Source organism: Mustela lutreola, chromosome 6 (assembly GCF_030435805.1).
Source record: "Mustela lutreola isolate mMusLut2 chromosome 6, mMusLut2.pri, whole genome shotgun sequence".
Classification (NCBI taxonomy): Eukaryota; Metazoa; Chordata; class Mammalia; order Carnivora; family Mustelidae; genus Mustela; species Mustela lutreola.
The window spans coordinates 77,812,184-77,832,902 of NC_081295.1; the positions used below are offsets into that span (position 1 = coordinate 77,812,184).

A 20,719-nucleotide genomic window follows, 5' to 3' on the forward strand; every position below is an offset into this window, starting at 1 on the left:
CATCTCATCTATTTTTCCTGCTTTTTCTTTTCAAAACTCCTATTCTTGTTTGCTCTTGGAAGACTGGTAGATACCATATGGTTAATATAATTAACAAAATAAAGGTCTGTTTCAATTATTAGTATTCCCAGAAATCTGTTCAACATCTTTTCTTTTGTCTATGTCATTTTAAGAATTAATATGGTAGGATCAGACTAATAGAGTCAATATAACAGATTTTCCAAAATTAAAAAATGTTAAGAGTAAGCTAAGTGCTTCTCATATTCATTGAACAAAGTTGTCCTGTGAAGGAAGAGAGCAAAAGCCCTTCCAAAGTTGTCCTGTGAAGGAATAGAGAAAAGGCCCATTTTCTTCTCAATGGAGATCATAATGTATCTTAAGCAGATGCACTTGTTCATGAAGAGTAAGTCATCAGAAAGTAAATTTCTCACATTTTTCTTCTTTTATAAATTCTTTTGATTAAAAATAAGTCTCTAAACACATGTAATACATGCTAAATTTTTTCTCAGTTGTCAGGAACTTTGGAAGCCACTTCCGATGATCATTTCCAAGTAGCTTTAGATAATATATGTTTCCAATGTGAATTTTTTTGAGAACATCCATTCTTATTTTCAACTTATATTTTTCTTTTATTTTTTTTTCTTTAACACAGAAATAGCGACATTTGTCCTCCTGAACTTTCACATCATCAGTCACTACATTTCATGGGAAGTACTTCAATATATATAGATGATATTGTTTTATAAGATCTTCTTGATATCTTAGATCTTCTTTTTATTGACACATTTTGCAAATATATCACTAGTGAAAACCACAATGGATAAAACATAAGAGATGCATTTTTTATTACTATAAAATGACAAAAAACGATTTTAATAGCCATTAAACAATTCATCTTCTTGTTTATAATATACAGTACATGTTAGATATGACATGCTTAATAAACTGCACATTATAACATATATTATGTTACAAAATTTCTATTAATTAGAACTCTTTAAAAAGCAAAGTACCCTGATTAATTTCTGATAATTTCAAGATATCTTTAAGTAGCAGAAAATTATAGTAGAAATAACTTAATTACTAGATAACCATGTTTTAGAATCCTGCTCCTTCCACTTACTACTCTGAACTCATCTTCACAAAAAATCTTTACTTTCATCAAAGTGAAGCATGAGTTAAAAATACCTTATTTCAACTAAAAATCTACTTGACACATAATATGTTCTCTTCTTCTGTGTTTATTAGGGACCTTTAAAAAGTAGAATAAGCTATGTATTAAATAATACTTAAGGTAAAGTAATACGATTCTGTCTCTTTAGTCCAATAGCATTATCTGTGTTACTGATAATATTGAAAGCAAAAATAAACTATTGGGCCTATATCAAAACAAAAGGCTTCTGCACAGTGAAGGAAACAATCAACAAAACTAAAAGACAACCTACAGAATGGGAGAGGATATTTGCAAATGACATATCTGATAAAGTATTAGTATCCAAAATACATAAAGAACTCATAAAACTCAACACCCAAAAAACAAATAATATAATTAAAAATGGGCAGAAAACATGAATAGACATTTTTTTTTCCAAAGAAGGCATACAAGTGGCCAACACACACATGAAAACACGTTCAATATCACTTGTCATCAGAGAAATGCAAATCAAAACTACAATGAGATATCACCTCACACCTGTAAGAGTGGCTAAAATCAACAACAAAAGAAATAACAGGTGTTGGCAAGTGTGTGGAGAAAGGGGAACCTTCTTGCACTGCTGGTGGGAATGCAAACTAGAGCTGCCACTCTGAAAAACAGTATGGAAGTTCATCAAAAAGTTTAAAATAGAACTACGATCCAGCAATCACACTACTAGGTATTTACCCAAAGGGGAAAAAAAAATACTATTTCAAAGGGATATATGCATCCTGATATTTATAGTAGCATTACCTACGATAGCCAAATTGGGGAAATTGCCCAGTATCCATCAACTGATGAATGGAGAAAAAAGAAGTGATATATATACACAATGGAATATTACTTAGGCTTAAGAAAGAATGAAATCTAGCCATTTGCAATAACATGGATGGAGTTAGTATTATGCTAACTGAAATTAGTCAGAGAAAGAAATACCATATGATTTCACTCACATACGGAATTTAAGAAATAAAATGAGCAAAAGGGAAAAAAGAATGAGACAGATACATGAAAAAATAGACTCTTAACTGTAAAGAACAAACTGATGGTTATCAGAAGGGAGATGAGTTGGGGGATGTATTAAGGAGGGCACTTGCGATGAGCACCAGGGGATGTATGGAAGTTCTGAATCACTATATTGTACACCCAAAACTAATATTACACTGTATGTTAACTAAATAGAATCAACAAAAATAATATTGATAGTGAATGCATTAACAAAAGATAATTTAACATTCATTTGTATTTGCAGACTTTGTCAGAATTTTCAATGTTGCTTAATAATACTCATCTCATCTCAAACAGAAGGGCCTTGAGGTTCTTTGATTTCTAGTTCAGTTTCATGACATTGTTGCTGTTTCCCAACTCCCCATTCCTCCTTGGTAAGTTGCATTCTCCATTGATAGGGCAATGGATAGTGGTAAGAACACGTAAGGATGGTTGGTCTATAACTCAGGAAACATTGGTCAAAAGCACTGTTGTAGTTTCCTCTTTCTTCAACTGGGGTCTGGAGGCCTGGAAAAGGGTTACCATATATAGAAATATAAAAGATAAAAAAAAGTGTTTGGATCAAAAGAGGCACTGAGTTTATGATTTCCTATTATAGATGTTCTTTATATTAAGATCAGTTTACAACGATAAAAGGGTCAGTCTCTCAAGAAGACATGCAAATTATATAACTTCAAGTACCTACGAGTGCTCAAATACATGAAGTAAAAACTGACAGAATTAAAGGAAATAATAGAATAGATTATTCATTAGTAATTACTATTATAGTTTCAATAATGGATAAAACAGCCTAACAAAAGATCAATCAGGAAATGGAATACATGAACACTAGAGACCCAGTATACTTAACTGACATCTTCAGAACACTTCATATTTTATAATGTTTTACCTAAATGTAAAAATGGGAAGTTTCCATTGTTAACACTAATAATTAACATTTGCTATTTATACACCAGGTACTATCCTAAGTGTTTAGTATGTTTCTTATTTTAAATAGTCACAACAACCCTAATAAGTACAAAAAGATTTAAAAAATTATCCTGATGTTGCACAGCTGATGAATGATAAGCAAGGATGTTATAGTGTGAATTATGTCCCCCCCATCCCAAATTCTTATATTGAAACCCTAATACCTAGTACCAAAGAATGTGACAGCATTTGAAGATAGTGCCTTTAAAGTGGTAATTAAGTAAACAATGCGGTTCTTAGGGTGAGTTTTAATCCAGTCTGACTCCTGTTTTATAAGAGGAGAAAATTGGGACATGGAGAAACACCAGAGGCTTGTGTGCACAAAGCAGAGACTATGTGAGGACACAGCAAGAAGGCAACCGTCTGCAAGTCAAGGATAGAGGCCTCTTAAAGAAACAAAACAGGCCAACATCTTGATCTTGGACTTCTGCCTCCAGAATGACAAGAAAATAAATGTGTTGTTTAAGCTACCCAATCTATGGCATTTTGTTAAGGCAGCCTTAGTAAACTAATAAAAAGAACTTAAACTCAGAGGGTCTGACCTGAGAGATCACAGTGCTAACCACTACTCTAGAGTAGTATGGCTTACATGGTTGTTTTTCTTTGTTCCCAATTTCTCAATATGTATGTGTTGTTCTAATCTATACGGTTATTTTCAACTTTTTTTCTTCAGATCTTTGTAGAGCGTTATTTAGGAATGAAAGTCACTTAGGTTCTGAGTAACTTCAGAAACTTCCGTTTTCATGTTGGTTCACAAATGATGACTCTTTTATTTATTTATTATTGATTTCATTTATTTATTATTACATTTATTATCAAATTAGTAGGTACTTAGCTTCCTATGCCCATATTATTTTCTTTTCTTTCTTTAATTTGTAATATTGGAGCACATTGCATTGAAGCACATGTCAAAAGTGTTAGTGATAAAAAAAACATATCACAAAGGAAATAGCAAATTTCCTTCAATGTACATTTCTTATAAAAACCTAAATTAGGCTTTTATTCTAATGATCTTATTCTGTTAGAGTTCAAAGTTCATAAATTAACAATCAAATTAAAATTTGACTCTTTGCACTATTGGTATGTAAGTACTCTTGCAGTCCCTCCCTCTAGAGAACAAATAGAAAAGCTATATTAAAAAATACTATTTAAATAATGCTAAACTGGCAATAAAATAAGGGAAATCCCCGATGATAACTCTAAGACAATGTGAGACTCCAAGGAAGGATATCAAGGATTAATGACAGAGATTACTTAAAAATTAAAATATCTTTCAAAGATTGATGAAAACCATTGACCTGGGATCTTTTACAAATCCTATTTCACCAAAACCTATTTTTGGTTTGAATAGTTACTGAATGTATAGGAGATAAATAAGGGGACACTTACAAGGCTCAAGCATTTGAAACACAGAACAATGAACGAAGGCAGGACTATATAAGACTGTTAGACACCTGATAGGGGAAACAATATTTGATCTCCATCATTCTCTACATGGAAACATCAATTCCACTGAGGTCAAGGATTAAATATCAAAGGCAAACATGTATAACATTTTGGAAAAAAAAAAGAGAGGAAAAAATAATTTCCTATAGGAAAAATCCATAGCTTTAACAATTTTTATTAGAAAATAGGAAAGATCAATAGTTTAAAATGCAAATAGGAAATTTATATTAAAAAGACAAGATTCACAAAAATTAACACAAAGGACAGGCAAATAAAAAAAAGAACATAGTGAAATTAATGAAATAGGAAACAGAGGTACAATAGTTTCAACTGAAGTACATAAACTCAAAAAGCTATATAAAGAAGGTTTATGACATATATGAGACATATATGAATAATCTGAGGAGTAGAAAGGGGAGATGAATACAAACACTATGTAGGTATGTTAAAAAGTGAAGATTACTATAAATCTATGCAAATCAATTTGAAAACTTCATTGAAAATTAACACATTTCTAGAAAAAGGAATAGAGTAACTAAAACTGACTTAACTATAAACTGGAAACTTCAATAGTCACCAAATCATTCAGGATATAGGATTAAGAGTTTAAATATTTACATGAGGAAAATACCAGTCCCAAATCCAAATCATTTTGACTAATTCTGCCAGACATTCACATAAGAGATACCCCAATCTAACAGGAACCATTTACAAAAGGATGTTTTTCAGAGATACACACTTAAATGGTAAACTACAGAGAAAGTAAAGTTAATAGTCAACATAATTTGAGATGGCTACCTTTAAGCAGAAATCAGAGGGTGTCATGTACAGACCTAAAGGAAGATTTAAACTATTGGTAATGGTCTTTATCTTAAGCTAAGTATTTGGCACATGGGTGCTCTTTCTGATATTCTGTACATATACTATACTACAAACTTTTCAACCATCAGTAATGTCAAAACGCTTTAAGACAATAAAAAATTCTTAAGTTTTTTTATTTGATTTTTCAATAAATAATACATTCACAAAATTCAACAATAAAAAATGTAGAAAGCTGAAAAATGAAAATTTCTTTCTTGCCCTGTCTTAATCCACGCAATTTCCAATTCTCCCAACACACAATAGATGTTATTAATCCCTTAGGTTCATCTGCATTTCCTCACTATATAAGCAAATATGAGTATTTTTTTCCAACCCACTTTTTTACATTAACCATAACATATTCTGTACAATATTCTGTCCTGGCTATTTTTCTCAATAATATATTTAGAGATCTATTTCAGCACATAAAGTGTTTTCTCGTTTTCTTTTAGATTTGTATAGAGTTCTTGTTTATTTACACAGATTATATCAAATTTGCATAGTATCCTTTCTGTGGATATATCATATATTTTTACGTTTTTCTTCCCAAATTTTTGTTCCTGCAAACAATTACTCTATAAATATCTTTGGAAATATTTATATTTGGGAAAATATTTGGATATATCTTCTGAAATATTTCTCATGTGGGCATGTCTGAAGGATAAATTCCCAAAAGAGTAGCTGGATCAGAGTAACTCCCATTTATAATTTTGATAGATATTGCCAAATATCTATCTACCATCCTTTCTAAAAGGAATATGAGGAGAGGTTATTTCTTCATAGCTTCCTTGAGAAAGAGTATATTATCAGACTACTCCATCGTTTGAATTTCTATTTCTCTCATTTTGAGTATGGCATAGCGTTTTTTTCATATTTTTAAAGATACTATATTTTCTTTTCTGTAAACCATCTGTTCATATCAACTGCCCTTTTTTCTATAGGGTTTTTCCTTTTCTTATCAATTTCTAGAAACCTCTTACTATGTTGGAAAGCCTGACTGTGTCTGTGATATAAGTTGAAAATTTTCCCAGTTTCTCATTTGCCTTTTGACTTTGCTTATGATTTTTTTCCATGCAAAAATATTTGAATTTCATTTTTTCATTGAATCAAATGTAACCTTTTTTTAACTTTCTGAAATTTGAGTCATAGTTTAAAGGCCTTTATTCCAAGATCATCAAGGCATTCTTTCTTGCTTTCTACCAATACTTCTGTGGTTCCCTTTTTCTTTTAAAAATTTTTAATATATTTGAAATTTATCATAACATATAATATTATGTATGACACTCATATAATATTATATATGACGCTATACTGTTTTTAATCATAATTTCTTTTCCCAAAGAGCAATCATATCTAAACTAGATAACTAGATAACTTGGAATACAATAGTATCATAGGTACATCTTTTTAAAATGCTTTAAGAGAGCATGACTCTGTGTATCATTTATATTCTCAGTGTGCCCCTAATACAATGTCTTTACATATTGTTTTAAAAGCGAAAAAAAAGCAGTTAAAAAGTAACATTAAATAATAGCGGCCAAGTAATTCCAAAGTCAGCCTTTCCAAACTCAACAATAGCAAGGCTGAAATAATCTCAAGTAAAATCTGATGCTCGGCCCTTTTACTCCCTTTTAGTGAACGGACTTAAATATGTTTATGCTTAGATTAGCCAATTTTCTAAGATCCACACATCTCTCCATTTTTTTTAAGGATTTCAGAAAATCCAATCTGCTAAATACTCCAGTCCACAAAATTCCTATAGTAGGTCTTATGAGAACTGCACAACATCAATAAATAGAGTAGAGGAAACACCTGACCTGACTCATGGGAAACTCTCCCCAACAGGACCCTAGTTCTCCCATATATCTGAATGGTGGTTTGGGAGCCATTTTGGAAGTAACATCCTGTCCTACTTGCCTTAATGCACTGACAAATGTAGAGAAGATGGTCAAGAGCTAAATGGAGTAGCTGGGCTGAGATGCTCCACATCCCACTTTCTTCTTAATATCAAGGAACACATGCTTCTAAACACTATAGTTGGTTTTATTAAATGACTATTTCATTTAGAGATAAGCTGATAAAGTTTCATCTTCCTGTAGAACCGGGCTTATCCTGAAGCTATTGATTGCTAAGATTCTGAAAGTTTGGGAATAGTGGATATATAGAGTCTGTATCTAATGTGAAGTCCGTGAGTGTTGCCCTCTTTGAATGAATGTATTTTATCTAATGTAATAATGGTGAAGAATCCCAAGAAATAGAGAAAATGAAATACGTTCATATGCAGGCAGAAGAGAGTTAAATAGAAAAAGGGTTAGGAGAATAAGGGGAAAGTTCTTAAAAGCAATAACAATATCACTGGACTGGTTGAGCCTTTTCTACCCTTAATTTTTTGTATGACTTCTAACAAGACAGACTATTTATAGGTCTCCATTTATGTACTAACAAAATAAGCAATTTGGATTATTTAATATCTAAACAATCTTCCAGTAGTAGCATCTATTATTCTCAAGGAATGTAAGAACAGAGGTAGTTTTTGTTTGAGGTAAGAGGGCCATACCTGAGGGATAATAATAAAATTTCTTTTATTTTTTTTTTTTACTGAAGTGTTAATGATAATGTCAGTCTCCATTAATCACATATATTTATAATTAGTAAATAGTCTCATAATTATTCCAAGTTAAAATATTTACAGTTTTTTGTTTAAGTCTTTAAGTATACTGTTTGTTCTACTACTCTTGAGAAAAGTTTGCTAAAACATGTTTATGATGTCCATTAAATGACAAAAGATCAATTGTGGCAAAATATGGTTTAAAATACTTTGCTCTAGAAAAATGCTTTCAATTACCCTTTAGTAAATAAGTTGTGTAAAAATCACTGTTTTTTTCTAAGATCAACTAAAATCTTCAGTATATAATCAATGAGGAAAATAAATTTATAGAGACTTCATAAGCAAGTTTCAAAAAGTAGGCCATCTGAAGGGTGTCTATACCTTCTTCCTTCTAGAATCAAGATGTTTTATTACGGCCACAATAAATTATGTTTTTTCTTCATAAACATAATGAGTCACTTCTTAATGTTCTTAAATTTTTTTATAAAAGTCAGTATGTGAAATAACTCAGTTTTTCTGTGTATCGATGAACATGCCATCTAGTCTGCCCTAACACAGACACATTCCTTTAATGTTTTTCTATATGAACAGAAATAGAGAAGCTCCACATTTCCTTAAGATAGAAGTCATTTGCTGGGATTATTTTTCCCTATATTTCATAAGAGAAACTTTTATTTACTCATGGCTCCTCCTAGATGAATTATAATCAGTATTCATGGTATATTCTAGTCTACCTATATTTTGAAGCTTTCCCCTAATGAGTTTCTCTAGGTATTTTATAATGTGACTTTGCTTTTTAAGAAGCAAAACTTCTCACTAAACTTCACATACCAGTAGGAAATAACCCTTTTAATACTACCTAAGTTAGTACCTCTGGAACTACAATGGTCAGAGCTTCCTTTAACTGTGGTACATAGAATATACCCAAACCTGTCCAGGAAAACAATGGGTTTGTGGTTCTCTGTGGATAAAGGAAACTAACAGATTAAATGGAAAGATTAAATCATATAGTCTGTCAGAATTTGCTTATCTTTGGTTCCTCTTTGTCTTCTTTTCTGATGAAAATCAATGTTTGCTTTTCAATTTTAATGAGTCAGAGTGGTAAGGTATCTACCTGAAAAGGGACAAAATAGCAGAGAAGCGGCACCTCTGGACCACCCTGAAAGGCAGATTGTGAGCAGCATTATCCCTGAGGGTCAACAGCTCCTGCAACTACCCCCACCCCCAGCAGAAAGGAAGGAACCAAAAAACCCTAATAGTCATCCCCCAACAGCACAAATATGAGAAGAGGATATTGCACTTTTCCATGAGACGGAATGGGCCAGTTATCAAAAATTAGCTCACACTGTGGATACAATCATTGCCCCATTTCATAGATGAGGAAACAGAGTGCCAGCAGTATCACAAAATTAAACTAGGCAACTTTTCATCACATTGAAAACACCACATGACAGTACATAACAGTACATAACTGTTTGTATGTCTTCTCCCTAGAATGTGACTTTCAGAACAGGGGCTTTGTTTTCCTGCCATATCCCTGGAATTTAGAACAGTATCTGGGGTGGAACAAGTGCTAAATAAATATTTGTTAATGTTGAAATGAAATAAACTGAAATCATCATTCAATCCACTCCATTGCTTCAAGGGGTAAACTTTGTAACTGACACTGGCTTGTATGTTCATTCTGTCATTCTAGAAGTCAGGAAGTGACTTGATAGTGATTTGGAGTTACACCAGTTTTATCAAATACATTGGATCAAGTCAACAATAAATCAAAATAGCATTATAATATGCCCACACACATTTAAAAGCTGTTTGAAAGCATTGTAAACTCCCAAATACTAACACCAATGTCATATCTCCATATTTTAATGACAAATTTATTCATAGCTATTTAATATGATATATTTTCCAAATTTACAGAAATTTAGTTTATGATAAAAAGTTCAAAAGGGACATATGCACATTCACATTTCTGAATCCAAAATTTCATTTAGTAACATTTAGCAGAATTCCATTCATCCTCAGAGATCAAGAGGGATATGAAATAACCTTGACATACAGTGAAACGTTAATACTATGGTTTTAAGAATATAATAGAGGACTTGTAAAATTTCTAAATCCATTTAAAGGTGGATAGAATTAATAAAATTTACCAATGAATATATTCCTAAGATTCAATCATAAAAATAATGCATTAAAAAAAACAACAAAATTTGGTAGAAGATGACACAAACTACAGTATCTTCCATGCACTCTGTGTGTGTGTGTGTACTTGAACTCTATTTCTGAAGTGATGCTACACACATTCTTGAAGACTGGAAAAAAAGGGTGTCACAGAGGCAAATGCCTTCGACTGTCCAGATGGCTAAAGATAAAAAAGTAAGAAACGAAGAAAAGTCTACCTTTTTCCCAAGCATGGGCCTTTTAGTTTCTTCTCTATAGAAGTTTTTCCAAATTACACATTAACCCTGACTGCATGTATTTGTGTAACTGGCAAGAAACATAATCTGAATTGATTACCAATATGCTACAAAATACTCATTATAAAGCCACTAAAAGATTGATTGTCTTCTGAAAACATTTTCAAACATCTATTCTTATTCTTCAGGTTACAATTCCTTCTTCAATTTCACTTCGACGCCACACTTCTTTTCAGTGTCTTCTTAATAGAAGACCTGATTGGAGGTGGTAAAACCGGAAGCTTGAATTATTACAATGTAGAGAAAGGCACACAGGGTCGTGAAGGGAAGGAAATAGTGTAGGTTTGATAAGAATGAGAAAATAAACTGCCAAGGATGAAAATCTAAGATATTTAGTTACTAAAATTATGATGAAGTCAGTCCAAATTGTAGGGGACAAAATTATGAGGATAGTCAAGGATAATAATGTGATTGTAAGGTTTAGAAAATAATAGCTACTATTGAAATGCAGAGAAGGGGAAGAACCAGTCAGGATATACCAACAAGAGCAGTTCCTGTCATGTGGTATCAGAACTATAACCTTCAAAGTAAAAAAATATACAAAGATATCAAACATACAAGTCAACTGATAGGACTTCTATTAAACCAACCAGACTAAATGGTAGTAATATATATTTCTAAGATCCTGGGAAGATTTTAGAAACACCAAAAAGCTTCACTTATATTCAGAGAAGGAGTGATCATAAATTTTCCCCCACCTCCTTCTTTCTTCTTTCCACCTAAGGTAACTGTCTTGGCATTTTCCCTTACTCTGGTTTCCAATATTGGAAGAATTATGGTCTTTCAACTTCTTGCAAATTTTAAATTGGAACTAACTAGGATAATCAACAAAGAAAAATTTACGATGATTTTGAGCTCAAAATAGCTTTTCATCAGCGTTGTCTTGTAGTCTCTCCAAAAGTAAGGGTAAGCCATGCATATTATAGATAAAAGGTCCAATGATCTTAGAGTAACTTCCAAAGACCAAGCTCAAACACTAATATAAAACTTGGGCCCTGGGGTAGACATCAGACTTGAGGCAGAATGGAACATAATTTTTGGTTCATGTTTCCACCATCATCAGAGGGGAAAACTTTCCCTTTGAAGATGAATAACAAAAAGATGTATCTTATTAAAAAAAAAACAAAAACAAAAACAAAAAAAACAAAACACTTCTCCTTAAATGCATACTACTGGCTACTACATAACATTACATGTTGAAACTAATGAAGATCTTCATGAAATGGTTTTGGATTTGCTACTAAATTCCAGGCACTATTAAGGCACCAGTAATGCAACACTAAACAAGACAGAAAAAAATCCCTGCTTGTGTGTTCATATTCTATTAAGAAAAAGTGTAAAATAAACAAAAATATATGCTATGTGGAATATTAGAAGATGATAAAAGCTATGAGGAAGAAAAAGAGTAGAAAAGGGAAGTGTGAAGAACCATAGGGCCATGTAATTTTAAGTATGAAAATTTAGAGCATTCTCTCTAAGAAGGTGACATTTTAACAAAGATGAAGGACATGGGGGAATGAACTATCTGCATATGGGGGAGGTTGGAAAGAGGCAGTAGGAACAAAAGTACAAAGGTTCTGAGCTGGAAGGATGATTAGCAAACTCTTGGCACAGCAAGGATGACAATTTGGCAAGAGAATAGAGTAGAAGAAATAGTCTTAAGAAAAGTCCAGGTCAGGGGTGAGAAGGTGTATTATGTAGAACTTTAAAAGCAAGAAATTAAAGTATTTAACAATTACTTTTGCATGATACAGGTGAAAGCCCAACTCAGTCAGAAAATACACCATTCTGCTCTGCTGGTGCTTACAGACTTCCCTACCAATTCTCCTCAATCTCCACTATAAGGACATTGGTTTTTATTCTTGCAGGCTTTCAGAAGAGCGAAATGATCTGAGCTCACTCTTGCTAAAGTGTTACAAATCCACTCTAGAGGCCAAGGGCAGAAGCAAAGAGACTAGTTTTCAGATTATTAAAATATTCTAGATGGAAAATGCTGAAGTCTTGCAACAAGGTAATGATTTCATGGTTAGAGAAGTGGTCAGAGTGTGGATATTACTTTTTGTAGGAGAGACCACAGTATGAGCTAGCTGATTTTAGATGTGGTTGAAAGAGAGAGAAAGACAGGAGAAAGAGGATGATTGAAAAGTTTTCAACCCTGGAGCCTGAAAGGTTGAGCTGACACTTAGGGAGATGGAAAGGTTAAAGGAGAAGCAGGTTCAGGAAGAAAGAAGAGAAGTTTGGTTTTTTGTAAATGTTAAATGTGAGATGTTCATTAGACATCTACAGAGAAATGTTTAGACACCTGATTTCAAAGGAAAGCTATTACTGGTCTTCTCCATGAATGGCAGATCCAAAAAAATGTTTCATAATTTTCTAGCACTAGAATCTTACATATTTTTGAAAAACCTCCAGATAAAAATTTATAAATCAACAAGCAAGCATTCAATACTATGCAACTGAGTGAATTATGTTTATATGTATATAATGTCACATTTTTTCTTAAAAGACAACAGAGTGTTTGTGGTTTCTGTCCGATAATTTTATGATTCCAGTTACAAAAAAAAGGGGGAAGAAGAGAGCAAAGTCATTTTCATTTTCAGAGAGAAGTGATGTTCAGAGACAGGGTTTCTGATGTTATTGCTGTGTGAAGACAGAAAACACATCAGATCCCTGACCATCGTGTCCTCATAGACTCTTTTTATTGGCCAAGTATTTAACTCTTGATAACAGAAACCCTTGACATTTTGAAGTCATGTTCTGCATGTACACTTTAGTATACTTCAATACACTTTAATGCACTTTTTAGTGAGGAGTGAATTCCATTATCTCTGGCTTTTTATGCATGCTCTGGTTGCCTTAGGTTTACTCCCACTCAAGATGCTTCTTCAGTAGCTACTAGAAACATAGCCTTCTACTGATATGGCTTCACAAAGAGGCGGCAATAATGATTCTTGATAACTTCAAAAGCTGATTACAGGGAAGTCATCTGCTTCGAGCCAGAGAAAGTCATAAAATGTATCAAAGAGTATTCTAGGTAAAAGTCTCTTTTCCCTCATTAGGGCACCTGGGTGGCTCAGTTGGTTAAATGACTGCCTTCAGCACAGGTCATGATCCCAGGGTCCTGGGATCAAGTTCCAAAGACGGGCTCCCTGCTCAGTGGGGAGCCTGCTTCTCCCTCTTCCTCTGCCCCACCCCCTGCTTGTACACACACTCTCTCTCTGCCAAATAAAGAAAGAAAATCTTTTGAAAAAAAAAAATTCTCTTTTCCCTCGTTAGATAACTTTTCATCTACAGATAGGTTAAATGAGGGAAACTCGCAGAAGATACAAATGTGTATTTATTGAGTGTTTTTTTTCAAGTCAGGCTGAATAACTTTATTTTATATTTTGAAATGGGGTATTTTAATAGAATTTATTGAAATCAATGCTTTTTTATAATTTTGAATTTATGTCTAATGCCATAACTTTATTTTATTTTTTTAATGCCACTCTTCACACAAAGAGTGAAATATTTACTGGTCATTCCCATTGCTATATGCAACTTAAATGGTGATTTACTTCTTCATTCATACTATCCCTTGAAATCTTGTCTAAAAGTTATAGAATACTAAAAAAATGACATTTTGATTGAATGAATTTTGTTTCTCCTTTAAGCTCCAAACATAGAAGTGTCAGAAAAATCTCAGATATTCTAACCTAAATAGCTAAATAAAATTTCTTTAAGAAATAGTTATTGTTCATTTTTAGATGACATTTTAGAAATTTACATTTCACAGGTGCAACAGATCCAATACTATCAAATTCAATGTTCACCATATGCAAAATGAATGCTTTTTTAAAAGCAGAAATGTATATTTATTCAAAAATTTTATTATACCAGTTATACTATTGTATTGTAATAAATAGCTCCCTCAAATAGTAAACAGTGTGCTTATATCCTTATCAAGGACTTGTTTAATTACTTTTTAGACATCTTTTTTTTTTATGAACAGTTTTGAAAACAAAAACTATTTGGTTTTAGAATTTTATTTATCTTTTAAATAAGTTGAAAACTGAAAACTGGATTAGAACAAAGACAGTGCTTGAAATCTCTGCTATATGTAAACCAGTTATCATCCACTGCAATTTTTTAAAATTATTGAGAATTAGTTCACTCTTAAAAGTTCCATTAACATTTATTTCGATTTTTCATCTAGGTCCCTCTCATTCACCACAAAAATAGTTTTGACAAAACAAATGATATTGATATCATTAAGGACACAAATATTTGTATTGAAACTTGAAACTAGTCCAATACTGACCAAACACCTTCTTCATTGTAACAATGTTTACTCTCTATTATAAAAGTGCATAATCTATACTTTTTTTTGTTTTAATTTCAACAGTATCATTTGTATCCTCCATCTTTGAAAAATAGTACAATTTGGTTATTTCAATCCATAGAATTGCTGTTATACATTTTTTTCCCCACAGTCCAAAAAAATACATTTCCACACTCATCACAGAATAGACTTCCTAATAGCATCTCCATGTGTGGGGTTAACCTATGGATGTTTATCAAATCCAAACGTGAATTTGTGAAAAATTATGTCTCTAAGCCATGAAGATCATGATATAATAATGTTTCAAAGTCAAGCTTCCTTTTGTATTCTTACTTGTCACCTTTCAAATAGTAGGTAGTGCTAAATAGTTCCAATCGCATATTGAAAATAAGTTTTTTCAACTAAAACAAAGAAAAAAATCCTTTTTAATACTGAAGATAATTATGCATCCTGAATAATTAACCAATCTTCTACGTTTGTGCCAAATATATTTTATACAACTTGCTGATTCTTACATGATCTAAAAGCTTCATAAATTTAAAATGTACCACTATTTTTAGGCTATATAACTATATAGCATATTTAAATGGAATATATGCCTATGAGCTTTTTGACGATACTATATCTGAAAAATTCAAATATCATGCCAGAGCTCTGCTCCTTTTATTTTATGGCTTGAAAATCATTCTAAAAAGTCCTCATGGCTGATAGCAACCATTAATAAATATACACGAAATAATCAAAAAAGGTATTAACCAGACCAGTTAGACATTTAGATAAAGCAATGGAAGTGTACGTAGCCTCACAGCAGGTTTTCTTGATACAATTTCTCTCAAGGACCATAAACATATCCATAAACCTTTAGGTTGTTTGGAGAAGGAAAGGAAGTTGGTTTCTGGAGATACACTGCCATGGCTCTAAGGGTTTTTGTGTGTGTGTGAGTGATAAACATGCTCCCCAAGGCCTAAAACAATGCTTCATTTTTTTTGATGCATTAAAGGGACCTCTACTCCCTCAGGAATATTACAGAAACTTCAAATGTTTAACAATGTGACCCAATTAACAATATTAAAGAGAACCTAGCTCCCTGGCTTTCCTGCTTAGGAATGTATGAATTTTCAGTCCTGTAAAATAAACAAGCATTTTATGGGACAAGACTTAAGGAATGTCTGCCTACACTATGCAAACTATTACTGAAATAAAAGAAGTCATGCATGCCCACTTTAAAAACTTCCTTGCAAGGACTTGTATATTGTTCTAGTGTAACACCAGATTTGTAAATAATGTCTTCAAATAATGGTATTGAACTGATGCAATAAAGACTTAAAGCTGTCTGGGAATGTTCAAGTTTCACACTTATGATTTAGATGTATGAATTTACTTTTAGGAGAAGACTACAAATAGAATTCATATTCTAGTATCACTGCTTTATCTCATTTTTTAAAGAGGCACTTCTTCATATTTCTTAGAGTGTATTTTCACGATAATCTCTTTCTTTGAAGATATCAGGCAAAATGTGTGCAAATATCACTGACCATAAAAGGAAAGTGATTTATTTTTAAACCAGCTTTGGAAGCAGCAGCCCCTGAAACAATGGAAGAAAGAAAGGATATAAGAAAGAGCAGGCGGAACAGGCAGGGTGAGAGAAGCAGAACTACTGGTCCGTTTCAAATCAAATGTGGTAATCCTTTTAACAAGACAGCTATGAAGGAAAGCATAGATTTCAAACTAGGCAAATTCATTAGGGCAAACAGCCATGTGCGCACGCTTAGGCATGCACAAAACAGAGAGAGCACTATCACAATTAAAATGACATAAAGTGGTGCTTATTTACTAAGTTATGTGACAACAGACATAGCTACATAACAGGAAATACTAGTGGAAAATATCCCTAAATGCTGCTAGTTAGCTGATTCTGAAAGGTAAATTTATAAAGTTGATCAAATATCCCTTGACTAAAAGCAGGTCCAAAAACATTCCTGGACAATGAGTTTACTCACAGATTGAATTAGATAAAGCAATTTCAAAAGGCATCATTGTTGCAATTTGTTCATTCATTTAAAAATATTCTACACAATGCAACCAATTCTCAGTTGCTCATTTGAAGAAGAGCAGACACGTAGCAATGGGATGTAAAATTTCCAAATGTTGGGTAAGGGAGATGATTGGAATCATAGTTAGACAGGTATACACGTACAATATGCCCTTCTGGTTATTTTTATACCTTACGACACTACCCTTATGAGAGGGGAAAGAAGCTGGCTATGCTAGTTGACATCTGAAGCTGGTAGAATTCTAAAAATTGGCAATAAACAATGTATATCAATAGAAACACAGGAGAATGAAAAGTTGACCATCTTTCTGTACTTTGTTTCTATTTTATCCTAATACATCATATTGCCTAACACTTGCTTCTATCATATATAAAGTCCAAGACTATAAAATGTATGTCAGGTAGGCCAAAATATAAGAATCCTGTGGTTAGGGTACTTACAAAGATAAGAGTTGCTGTGGCTTTTTATCTCCAATTCATTCTGATCTCTATATAATATTTGTGGGTAGAGCAGAGGGCCTGACACTTGTTATTCTTCCAGACTTGATTTAAGGTTGGCATTTTTAAGGTATATTTTAATCCTATTATTTACATATGTTTATGTATTTTTACCAACACTGGATAGTCCATTCGTGATACTGCAAGTTGGTATACTGATCTTGATTTTAAGATTTTTGGTATAGAATTGTAAGTGGAATTTTTGAAGCTTTTGGCTAAAGAGTATATAAAGGCTGCTACATGCCTTTATTTCTGTTGGTTTCCAAGAGTTCCTTGAGATATTTTTCTTTCAAAAGAATATTTCAGTGGTAAATTTTCAATCTCAAAAATTAGCACTCTGAAAAGGTGGTAAAAATCTTGCTTTTTCACACTGGAATTTGAAATTTAAAGTAAGATTTTTTAAATGTTCTATAATTGTAAAATTTTTATGAAATAAAAACTAACATAAGGATTCCACCTCTAGATTTAAACTATAATATGCTATCTCAGATTCCCTCAGATGCTTTCATTATGTCTTATGGATGCAGTATGTTCTTTCAATCTTTTCTGAAAAGAAAATCTGTACTTATAGGACCATTAAAATAATTAACTTGAATTTGAGAGAAATTATATTACTCTTGGTCACCTGGTACTGCCTACATTATGTTGAGAACTGTTGTTTTGTGAAGGAAAAATACATTTCACTAAAATGGCACAGACTCAAGATTGCATTACAAATCAAATTAGAATTCCCTTAAAACAGGTTCACTGAAAGTCTGTTTCAGTATACCTCATTTTCATTAACTTTAGTGGAAGCAGTTATCCAGAGTTAGTATCTCACATAATCATTTATAATCTCTAAGACCATTGAATATGTATGATTTATTTTATAAGCCTGTCACATCAAGGATTTATTAGAGTTCAATAAAAATATATATGTGCATGTGAATATATATATCTATATATATATTTCCAACCAGTGCACAAGAATTAGAAATTAGCCCCTTATCTGTACATGGCAACTTTTATGTCCAAAGTTAGTTGTCAAAACACTATTCACGAATGAGTTCTCTTTTTCTTTGTTGAAGAGTTTTTTTTGGAAAATGTCCTTAAAGTACATCAGATATGGATACAATAGGATCTCAAATAAAAGACACACTGTGAAGACGTCAATTTAAAAAAAATCCACTCGTTTTCAGAATTCCACATCTTAATTTGGGAAACATATCTTTTCACAAGACTCCGGAAATTAAGCAACATAGAAGAGTTCAAGTGTTTAGTTTACCAGTCCTCTGCCATTCCTTGTCTCCAAAATTCAAGGCCAGTGATAGTCACTAGGACACATTTTCTGTGAAATGAAGATCACTAGACAGGAAATCACTAGACAATTATCATACTAATTTCCTAGAATCATCTAGTTACCTGTGTCCATTAAAAGTACATTGGAATATGACAGTTTCAGAGAAAAACATTGAAACAATCACTATGAGAGCTGAAATATGGCTTCATAGGAAACAGAGCTACATTTAATTAGCTTCCATTGTATATGCGTCTTTCTGTTTTTTGTTATAGTTCATATCACTGGCATGGATTCATGAGCCAATCTTTTCCAATTTCAGTTACTACCAAAGTTTACAAACTTGATGTGAAGATTACATTATATTTACAGAGAACTTGGCACTTACAGAATAAATTATTGACTTTTTTCTTTAACTCCAGACCAGGGCACCCATGGTTCAAGCGAATGGGAAAGCCCAATGCCTTATTTTATATTATGCTACATTAACATGAATAAATAAGTTTCCAGCAGGTCATTCCTCCATAGTGCTGTCCCTGTTGCTGAAAACAAGTACCTTCCATTCCTAATCCATGGGGAGTGCAGAGAAGTTATCAGTCCAGGGAGAGCAAAGGCTGCATGTTTTCTTCCTCATTTTTATCCATGCGTTTTAATACTGTAGGATCCACTACCGATTGGGATCTGGAAATGATAGGGCCAATGTCAGTGAGTTATTACCAAATAATCACATTCCCTTCTCTGCCTTTTCTCCATTATTACTTCTCTCATGGATGAGGATTATCTTCCCTTCAACAAGAGATTTATGAACTGAGAATGCTGCATGTTTTTGGGAGGGATATATTTACAGTGGGTTTTTTATCAGAGGGAGAAAACAATCCCCTTTGAGCTCTAAATAGAATAATGAGCAGGAAAGTTTTCTAAATGAATGATAATGAGCTTAAGTTCTCCTCTTCACACTGATCAAGAGTCTTCTCTTTGAAAGTAAGAATTTATAGTATAGGACAGATGGATGATGATAGAACATCTCTAAGTGGGAAATTATTACAGTGAAACTACTTCTATGAGAAATGAAATAGAAATGATAGGAGTCTTGATTCCTGTCTTAAAGAATTCTATGATCTGAGGCTGGTTAAGCCAGGACTCTTGATTTTGGCTCAGGTCATGATTGCAGGGTGATGAGATAGAGCCCTGTTCTGGGTTCCATGCTAGGTATGGAGCCTGCTTGAGATTCTCTCTCTTTCTCTCTCTCTCTCTCTCTCCCTTGCCCTCTGCCCTCCCCCAGCTTGCATGCAACCTCTATCTCTCTCAAACAAATAAATAAATATTAAAAAAAAAAAAACTCAGTGAAACAAATTCAACATGAATGTGCATTTTTTTAGCCATCATTTCTTATTTCTAATGACCACATTAGAAAAAAACAATCAAAATTTGAGAGTTTTTGTTAAATTTCCCACTAGAACACCTGAATAAAATCAGTTTTACTCTGGAAAGTTTCAGGGAATTATTTAAGACCTTTAAAAAAAAAAAACCCTCTTATATAGGCAGAGACACTTTCTGATTAGGAGAACAAATAATTTGAACTCCTTACACCCACTTTTGATAGTAGGTGGGAATTATATCTCAATTCATCATTAGAAAACAACATGAAACTGGGAAGGAGAAAAGTCAATGAAACATGCTACTGTTATGGCAGGAAACTGCTTTCTTAATAGCTATGGCATTAAAGAAGCAGCTGCCCTTTTAAAACTCTCCTCAGTAATGAATTTTCCCCCCGCTGCTGCATTCCAGCCAATTGGCTATTGCTGCGGCAATATGCCTCTTAGCAAACCTCATTAACTCTCAAAAAGAAAGACTATAAGCTAAAATACAACTGCACATGCTAATGAAAAAGAACAGCAATGGAACTAATTATCAAAGCAAAAATACTTATAGGATTAACTGATTAATTGACTCATTCATTTAAATAAACTTACATTTGATTCCAAAGAGGGAACAAAAAGG

General features: G+C 32.8%; 1 protein-coding gene across 4 annotated transcripts in view; it reads right to left on the bottom strand.

Annotated features, from left to right (window-relative positions):
- Positions 1 to 542: 542 nt before the first annotated feature.
- CLVS2 (clavesin 2) overlaps positions 543 to 20,719 on the bottom strand; it is an 87,547-nt gene continuing 67,370 nt past the window's right edge. The window contains exons 6-7 of one of the 4 annotated variants that reach the window (XM_059177683.1): positions 19,275 to 19,399; positions 546 to 2,710 (exon numbers count right to left, since the gene is read on the bottom strand). In XM_059177683.1, the coding sequence (XP_059033666.1) occupies positions 19,312 to 19,399 (88 nt within the window). In that variant the 3' untranslated portion in view covers positions 546 to 2,710; positions 19,275 to 19,311. Of the gene's footprint in view, positions 2,711 to 5,596; positions 13,789 to 15,814; positions 19,400 to 20,719 lie in introns of those variants that run through there. The other 3 variants (XM_059177685.1, XM_059177686.1, XM_059177684.1) reach the window with 3 other exon arrangements.